The sequence below is a fragment of the Solanum stenotomum genome, chromosome 1 (genome assembly GCF_019186545.1).
Source record: "Solanum stenotomum isolate F172 chromosome 1, ASM1918654v1, whole genome shotgun sequence".
Lineage (NCBI taxonomy): Eukaryota > Viridiplantae > Streptophyta > Magnoliopsida > Solanales > Solanaceae > Solanum > Solanum stenotomum.
This window is the reverse complement of record NC_064282.1, coordinates 17,152,992-17,162,594: the sequence shown is the minus strand read 5'-3', so window position 1 is coordinate 17,162,594 and position 9,603 is coordinate 17,152,992. Positions and strand designations below refer to the sequence as shown.

The 9,603-nt window shown below is 34.4% G+C and overlaps 3 protein-coding genes across 3 annotated transcripts in view; 2 read left to right on the top strand and 1 right to left on the bottom strand.

The window, feature by feature from the left end:
* The window catches only part of LOC125845218 (plasmodesmata-located protein 8), a 181,762-nt gene that overhangs the window by 164,917 nt on the left and 7,242 nt on the right, over positions 1–9,603 (top strand). The gene's annotated exons all lie outside the window — the stretch shown is intronic.
* LOC125845524 (UDP-glucuronate 4-epimerase 3-like) lies at positions 7–1,091 on the top strand. Its single transcript, XM_049525048.1, has one exon. It carries the CDS (start codon positions 175–177, stop codon positions 625–627), a length of 453 nt encoding a protein of 150 aa, XP_049381005.1. The 5' UTR covers positions 7–174; the 3' UTR covers positions 628–1,091.
* LOC125845280 (uncharacterized) lies at positions 2,954–7,543 on the bottom strand. Its single transcript, XM_049524763.1, has 8 exons — positions 7,301–7,543; positions 7,095–7,214; positions 6,346–6,493; positions 6,002–6,091; positions 5,304–5,358; positions 4,029–4,151; positions 3,628–3,684; positions 2,954–3,308 (listed from the first exon to the last, which is right to left on the bottom strand). The coding sequence occupies exons 1-8, from the start codon at positions 7,480–7,482 to the stop codon at positions 3,184–3,186; spliced, it is 900 nt and encodes a 299-aa protein (XP_049380720.1). The 5' UTR covers positions 7,483–7,543; the 3' UTR covers positions 2,954–3,183.

The following is a 9,603-nucleotide window of genomic DNA, read 5'->3' as shown; positions in this document are numbered from 1 at the left end:
TTGAATACTAAGGTACCCTTTTCAGAGAAGGATAGAACAGATCAGCCTGCTAGTCTTTATGCTGCAACTAAAAAGGCTGGTGAGGAAATTGCTCATACATATAATCATATATATGGGCTTTCATTAACTGGATTGAGATTTTTCACCGTTTACGGACCGTGGGGTAGGCCAGACATGGCTTACTTCTTTTTCACAAGGGATATCTTGAAGGGAAAATCGATTCCTATATTCGAGGCTGCTAATCATGGCACGGTAGCTAGGGATTTTACCTACATTGATGATATAGTGAAGGGATGTTTGGCAGCATTGGATACTGCTGAGAAGAGCACTGGAAGTGGCGGGAAGAAGAAAGGCGCTGCTCAACTGCGGGTGTTCAATTTAGGCAACACATCTCCTGTGCCAGTTTCAGATCTTGTCAGCATTTTGGAGAGGTTGCTAAAGGTTAAGGCCAAGAGATTGGTGATGAAGTTGCCAAGGAATGGAGATGTGCCATTTACTCATGCCAATATAAGTTCAGCCCACAAGGAGCTTGGATATAAGCCTACGACGGATCTACAGACGGGATTGAAGAAATTTGTTCGATGGTATCTCAATTACTATGGTAATGGAAAGAAGAGTGCCCAGTGATACATTCTTTGAATTGTGCGGTAGGATCATTCAATTCTTGTTCATTTTGATTCTATGATTGTTTTTTAACACATATTCGATCGATTGCCCCACTTTCTTGCTTTCTAAATCTTGATGATGCCATATATGGAGCACATCAGATCCCTCTGATGATGAAGTTTTGTGCTGGGCAATTTGATCTGTGTCAAATGGAACCTGAAACCAACTTTTATTACTTTTGGAATGTAATTGTTGTAGTTTGTTCAATTTAGGATTCACGACTGATAGACCACTGCTGATTGATGGACAGCGGATGTATCATCTTTATTAAGTTCTAATAAGAGTAGCACATGATAGTTCCACATTTGATTTCTTGCATAGATTTGTTTGGTTAGGACATTTCTGAGATCATCCTTTTACATGAATGTTGAGGTTGTATATTTCTTATTTTGGCGGTTAAACAAGATTCTGTACTTTGTGATTCAGTATTTTGTGGTTTATTACTGGAAGTTGATTATTTAGATTCGTTATAATAGATTATTTCCGTTGTTCTTTTCCCTGTTTGTTATTTCTTTATGATTGAAAGAAAGGCAAGGAATAAGAAGCACCGTTAGAAACTGACAGTTAAGAAGCCTGAAGAGAACCCCACAATGCTCCAGCTCCTCTAGGTTCTATGTTTCCTTTCCTTGAGTATGTGAGATGCTAGCGTTTAACCAGAAAACTAGTTAGTATAGGATCAAGGAGACATACTTTGCCTTTCATCTTCTTCTACCTTTACATTTTATGTCTGCAAGCTAAGAATGATTCCTCCCTTCTGGAGACAGTCTTCAGAAGTAAAATGCAAACACTAACATCAAGAAGTGTGCTATATCAATGAACAACTAGGTCTTTTTTGGAAATTATGTTGATACTGTGATGGCTCATACAAATTATCTGGTCCATCTTTACCTTCCGATTTAGAAGTGAATTTATTGTGTAAATGTCCATTTCATTGACTATTTGGGTAGTTACAGCACTAATTCAGTTTGAAGAAATAGCATTACTATTGAATGGTTCTGAATGTGCTTCTCTTAGAATTACTAGCTGCTGAGACTAATCCTATTTAGATATTATCAACTTGAGTTTTAGAAAGTTGCACTTTTGGTTTATGTGACGGGATGGATCAAGATGCTGATGCAGTAATGTAAATTTCTGATCTTTCATCTGTCAAATATAAAATGAGAATTTCCGAATTGGGCACTGAGGTGTGAAAGCTTGAGTGCTCATTTACCTCCTCAATAAGTGGGAACTAAAATAGGATAGCTAAATTTCTGGCCCTTTCATGAGGTTTATGTTGTATTAGAATTCATCTGAACTTGGTTTTGATCCATTTCATTTCATTAGATATCTAAGGTTGAACACTATAGTGGAAGCTATCCCCATATTTCATTCTGTTTCTAAGCATATGTACAAACAATTGGGAGTTGCGATCCTCTTGGAGCCCGTGTCAAGAGCTTTTCTTGGATTTCATTTTCTTTCCATTTTAAACATTTGAAAATAACTTAGCATTTTTGGCGCCTGTAGCAATGTACAGAAAAGTTTGTGCATCTTTCACATTGTCATTGTTCTTGATATTCAGTTTGTGGATCATGTCTAATTGCATGAGTTCTCGTTTAGCAGCCTGAATATTAGGAAAAGTATATCATAAACTGGAGTATCTTGTTTTCAGTCTGAGAAGTTTATTAGTTAAAATGAACTTCGACCAAAAGACTTTATACTGGTGGTTTCTGTTTCCACTAGTAGGATGAAATTTTGACAGTTACGAGGACAAAGCGTTTGCATTCTTTTCTATTTGATTGATGCAGCTTGCCATTCTTGTTCATTTTATCCCCTTGATTGATTTAGCTTGCCATTCCCACTCTGCTTTGGGGTATTGTTAGCAAGACTTTATTGTATGATTGCCTCTGTATTCTAAAAACGAGTTTGAGTTGGGTGTTTGGACGGTATTTGATGCAAGGTTAAAATGAAATGATTAAAGTTGTTCAAGGAATTCCCAGAATTGCTTTGAAGTTATTTATGGACATATCCTTCAGTTTGAAAAAAAAAAAAAAAAGAAGGTGAAGTTTGTGACAGTTATCTTAATATTTCACCGATACCAGTATTTGGGAATATTGAAATTCAGCATCTTAAATAGGGACTCATGCATTCACTGGTTGCAGTTCAATCAGGAACAATTATTAGCTTGTGGGATGCTTTTGCCAGTATTCTTTTCTTTGATTGAAAGGATTATTTTCTGCTATCTTCCATCACAATGTTTATTTACAAGCATTTGAATAATCTGCCTGTATTCTGAACCCTTCACCTTGAATATAAAAACCTCATTTCAACCTGACATTATTTTTGTGGTGCAGATCTTAACTACTAGATTTCACTACATTATAGGGGAAAATACACAAGATCATGAATCCAATCACAATAAATGTTTTAAGACACCACAGGGCAAAAACTACTCCCTTATTCCTCCTGGGAACAGAGTGCAAGGGAGTAAGAAGAAAAACAGATGTTAAGGGGAGAGGAAGAGTGAAAAAATGACATATTCTATAATGACAAAGGTTTTCTATCTGGCCATGACTCCAATTTTTGGAAGTACTTCACTGGCACCACACCATCAATACCCTCTGTCAAGATAACTCTGTTTTCAGAGATATAAAGCTTCATCCCATCTGAAGCAATGCAAGAAAACTGTGAGAAACAGCAAAAAAGTAGGATTTTCAAATATCCATGACTTCAGCACACATATCAACTTCTGAATATACTTTATTTCATGATTAGTGTTTGAATCTAAATAAAGAACATAGAAACAAGCTAAGACTTCACTTTGAAAAAAGAATATTCTTTCTTGTTAACTTACTTTTTGAAAACCTATTATAAGCTACAATATGTTTGATCGCCAACTTATACTTTAATTCATTCCATTTTATTGAAATTTCCATAATACTTTAGAGAAACTCGACTAGAATTCGACAAATCAAAACGAATTACCTTCCAAAGCTTTTCTCACATCAAGAAAGATGAGGACATTAACATCTCGCCTCATTCCTGTTCAATAACAAAGAATATTTAGTCACCCAAGCAAACCAAGACTTCAGGTAAATTGGCTAAAGGCTGCTGATAGAGGAAGATACTGAAGGTCAAAGATGAACAACCCGTAAGTTTACACATGGAGATCAGAAAGCCCAATATCTAAGGGGAATGATTCTTAAAAGTACCATGTCAGGATTCTACTAGATCAACAACTGTATCTTTGATGATCCAGTTGGGAAAATTTGTGTGGAACAGGGATTATACATGCCATGAGAAAAACATTCAGAGTCGATGAATTTATGACAGTAGCGTAAATAGTGAAAATGGCAATAGATTTAAGATCCTGTAAGGTATCTTACCACTAATTACTTCGCCGTCTGTTGGCAAGCCACATGAGAAATGAACATGTAACCTTTTCATGCGTTTGAGCCCATGCTCCAAAATTGATTCCAAATTCTTCTTGTAAGTGCCATGTACACAAACTGCACATTGCCACAAATGAAAACCACAACTTCAAATATGGAGAAAGAAATTTTTTATGGACACAAGAACACATTGATGCAAAAATTGTTCTTCAGCACCAGACAAGGAACTGATCTCATTTTATGTACATAACTATCTATTGAGGTCAAGACAGTTATTAAAGCTAATACTCAGCTTTTAGTACATTATCCTGAAATGAAATTTATTTTTGGTAGCTGTTATTGCATTGTAAAAAGGCACGATCTTTTCAGGATAACTGTCACCAATTTGAGATTTTGTCATATAAGTTGGGGTCGAAGGAAGATCTAATATCATTCTTTCAGCCCAAATCTGTGATATTTTGCAAGTCTATTTCAAGGAAAAATATCAATTGTAATATTTTCATAACATTGTTAAGTCACTAAAAGTTTTAACTATATTCACAGTCCTAACTAACTGTGTTGAATTTTGTTCTGAAAATCACAGATAGAGGGAATAAATTTTACACTAATCTGAAAATCAAATATAGAGGGAATAAATTTTACACTAATGAGACACAAGAATCAACAACTTGCTACTAGCATTCAGTTCAAATATGTTTCTTCTCTCAAAGTTAATCCTGAAAGATACTACTTATCAAGGATTCGAGGTGGCTAGAACGACAGTAATCTTAGGAGAAGAAAAATCATAGAAATCAAGAGCATTGGATAAAGAGAGGAACTATCATCTGGGAATTGATAGATATAGCCATTTCCTTGAAAAAAATATAATATCACGGTTAAAACAAGATAGCCTCTTTGCCAATTCCCTGTAGATTTGTATTGCTTCATGTGACTCTCAACAAAAAAGCTCAACCCCAAAGCATCATCTCTTAGCAGGGCAGATTTTAAAAACGCCTTTTACATTTAGTTAAAGTTCCCCAAAATGTTTATGAAGCTTTTTAGGTATTCACTTTCAATACTCGGGCCATGACCAAACATGTTTTCCTTTTCTTTTTCTCTTTGCCTTTTTCGGATCCTGTGACCCTGTCAACCACATGTTGCTGAACAGGATGCTTAAAATGTATAGAACAGTTTACATCATAGCTCAGACAGACTCAAAATTAGAGTAATTTTTCATTACTCCAACTAGTAGTGTTTGTAAGTGTTATTAAATGCACAAAATTATCTTACCTGGAACTTCATCAGCTGAAAGGATCGGTTTCAATAAGCTTTCAGTTTCAACTATCTGTAAAGTGGAAAACAAATATTCTTCAGCTACTAATTATACTGCTAATTTGTGAGCCAAATATCATTCATTGGATGTCTGATTACAATAGTTTTTCATACAAGGGCAAAACATGTATCACAATGGTCTGCATATCATGAGCCTTTCAATCATGAAAAGATGGAAATTGGAATTTTAAAAGCAGGATAACACACGCACGCACTGAGAATCTCATAATAGTGTTTCATTGCTAATAAAATTACTAGCCAAAAGATGCATATTTAAATGTCTAAATGCATTTACTTTCTTTACTGTTGTCTCATTTGGTTATGTGTCAAATAAGGGTGTAAATGCTTGCATTAAATGAAATGTACTTAGAGATTTAAAAAACACTCAACTAATGTGCTTTCAAATGTGCACGAATAATATAAAATCCGTGTTCAATCTCTCACATTCCAGTCTTCCACTCTCCCCCTCTTTCATTTCCAATTATGTTGAGAATTTACTTCTTCATTCATCAGAATTTCATCCAACTATAGTGGATGTACCCTTTAGAGATTCCTCCACTCTGAATGCCATGACTTATTGATAGACTAATCCAACTAATTTCCATCGGAAATATACAAGGAAATAACATTACTCCACTTTACGGAGGAAAAAGTACCTTTACTGTATGGCCTTGGTTGGCACGTATCAGAAGCTCTCCGTTTTCTTCCAAAAGGCCGAATCTTTGCTTGTTATCCTTCCATACGGCCTATAAGACAGCATACAAAAAGAACATATATGTAGAACAGAAATGTCAAATAATCAACTCAATTGTGAGTTGTGACAATGAAAAGACAGACATTGTCAAATTTCCAGCTAGGATAGAAGGTACCAATCCTTTTCAACTAAATTTACTCAAAAACGTTTTGCAATCCAAATAAGAAGCAAATCAGACTTTTCATCAACCTTATACAAGAAACAGAGGCAATAAATTAAAGGAGCACAAGGCTTCACATAACTAACCTCTTTGACATCATCAACTGTGTGTGACCTCAATGGGACATTTGCAAATGTTTTTAAGTTTAACTTTAACAGATCTTGCACCTTCACATACCCATCATTCCTCATATTCAAGTTTAGCTCAGAGGCCATGTGCCGCAAAATGCGTGTCCTGAGGATAAACAACATTACAGAATATTCCACAAATCATATTTAGTTTAGACAAAGTTTGGTCTTTTATAAGAGAACTTAGAAAGTTCAAGTCAGGTGACACTTGGTTCTCAGCTAACAATAGTTCCAAACACTACAACACATACATATCGTTACTACCCTTAAGACTGGAACTAATCACTCCAAGTGATCATCATGGGTAGAAGCTATTTTTTAATTACTATGTTTTTCATGAATTAACTCTCCCCTACCCATGATCAAGTTACGCAAAACAATGTCAGTCCCAAACCAGGAAAAAGGGACGAAGGTCATTGTAAGTTGAAGCCCAAAATAATCAATTATGAATCTTTGAGAAATGAAGGCCTGAAATAAAACAAAAATGGGCAGAGAGGATTCATACCGCAAAAGCCAACTAATTGGGGTTGAGGACGCATTTGCTGACTGATTGATTAAACTTTCTATACTATCATGGGTATGACATAAAAACCTAAACATAAAACTCATATAGCTTAACCCAACTAATTTCGAATTGAGGTGATTGATTACCATGGGTCACATAATAAAAATTAAAAGCCTGCAAGGAGAAAAAGACATATACATACAATAGTCGACCAAGAGCATCAATTTTATCTTTGCCGGAGCTTCCAGCACCACCGCCACGGCCCCCTGATCTTTCTGTATTATCCCTCGTGTCTAGTCCTCTTCCTCTTCCTCTACCACCGCTGTCATTGATTCAAAATCAAAATTTTCCAATTAAAGATTGAAACTTTACAGAGAAATCAGCAAGAAAGAAGATTTTTTCTTTTACCTTCGATTGGAATGAGAAAAGGCAGAGTAGGATGAGGATGAAGGTTTGTGGAAACCAGTGTTGTCCATTGAAGCAGGGAAACCAGGAAGCAAAGAAGGAGAGAGGAAGGATGTGAAAGGAGGTGAAGGAAGAAAAAGAAGGCGGCAACGTACTAGTCGGAAACTGACCAGAAAAGTGAACATGAATCAGAAATTGCGTGGGTGGGTGCGTTAAGCTCCAATTACATGGATCTTTCCATATAAACTAATTGAAAAATGCTAACTAATTTTTTAATTGACCAATAAAAAGCAATAACTCAAGGCTTTAGTTATTATTTATTAATCTAATTAAATTTAACTATATGATAAAATAGGCAAAGACTTTATTTTAAAAAAAACTAGATATAATATACCCGTACTAAGCACGGGCCCAACGAATTTAGCTTCCTTGTATTAGCCTAGCATTTATTCTTACACTTGGTAAATAGAGAGTAAATGACATTTTATAAATTTAAACTGGCAAAATGATAGAAATATTGAGACAACACATAACAAACATTACTTAATAAGAAAAATAAACTTTTAACTTCACTCAATTTCAAAAAATAGCTCATAAGGAGAGAATTATTCATGATCATAACAAAATCAAGTCCCTCATCCACAACCAACCGGGAAAATGTCATATGACACGCTTTGTTATACTATAAACTAAGATTACAATACTAAATCTGATACTTCCCATTCAAATTGAATAATCTACAAATTTACAAGTGTTAACCATATTAGCAAAGTGTAATATGAGGCTCGTGGGGAAAAGGAAGCTGGTTATGGTTAGTTTGAAAAGGGAAAAATATGTCAAACCGCAAGGCTCTTCAGTTTGAATAAGAGGTAGGGCAAAACATTAGGGGTCGTTTGGTAGAGTGTATAAAAATAATGCTAAATAGAGTGTATTAACAATACTTGCATTAGTAATGCTTGTATTAGTTATGCTTGCATTAGTTGTACATAGATTATTTCTTATGCATTGTTTGGTTTGGTGTATTACAAATAGCATGTATTGTACAGAAATAATTATTTACAAAAATATCCTCCACACATATGGTGAAAAAGATGTAAAACTGCTTTTGAGAGGTATTTGTGTCTTTAAAATGCTAATGCATGCATCAAATCCCTTTACATTACTAATACCTAGAAATCCATAATATTAGTAATACACTCCCCAATACACAATAGAGTGTATAACTAATGCATGAAAACAAGTACCAAACAAGGTACTACTAATACACCAAATTAATGCAAGTATTATTTTTGTTAATACACTGTACCAAACGACCCCAAGGTTATATCAAGCATTGAGGTTTCATAAACTGTGATCATCCATATAGCCCAACTGTTTTCTAAAAAAACTTGAAATTTGACATCTCCAGTAGTTAATCAAACCTAATTAACTATGCACTGCTCTGTCACCAAATACTCATTGAGCACATGTTCCATGACTTCTAATAGAACAAGAAGTGTAAGGTTCGTAGGTTGTTGTTCTCGTGCAATTCCAATCGCATGAGAAGTAGAAATCCATTCATTACGTTTAGTCATATATGTCTTATGTTCAATGTATAGAAATGTATAGAGGGTTCATATATTGTTCTCTTTCTTCTTCTTTGGGTCCTTGTGATGTCATGGCATTATATATATTTGCAAAAATTAAATACAATGCATTATCTGGGTGATAAAAAAGCGTGAGATGAATAGAATCGTATCTTACAGTAGTTTGTAATATCATTTAGATGTGAGAAACTATAAAACATCATTTAGTACTTAAACTATTTACATATCAAAATTCAAATGTATCAGAAAAAAATTTAACCAGCAAGTTCACAATTCATGCCAAACTGCAAAAAAACCTTTCCATTCAAGAACTTAAAAGTTCAGATTTCACCATGTTTTACAAATAGATTAAGAGCACTTGTTTTCAATTCTAAGACTTTATTAAGGGCCCGTTTGGCCATGCGATATGGTATCATGATATGGAATCATGAGATGAAATTGAAGGTTTGTTTGGACATGCGATATGAAATTTTTGTGTTGTAAATTTTCTCATAAACATAAAAATTCTATAAGTTGTAAAACTATTAAAATAGCCCCAATTGTTTATTCAATCTTATCAAATAAACAAAAATTATAAAATCGCATAATAAATTATTACAAAGTTATTTGTTCTTCAGTTAAATAATTGCTTCATCTAACTTTAATTTAATTTAAAAAATTGAACATAAATTGTACTTGATATGCTCATATCTCTCAACTACTCTTACAAATAACCTATAA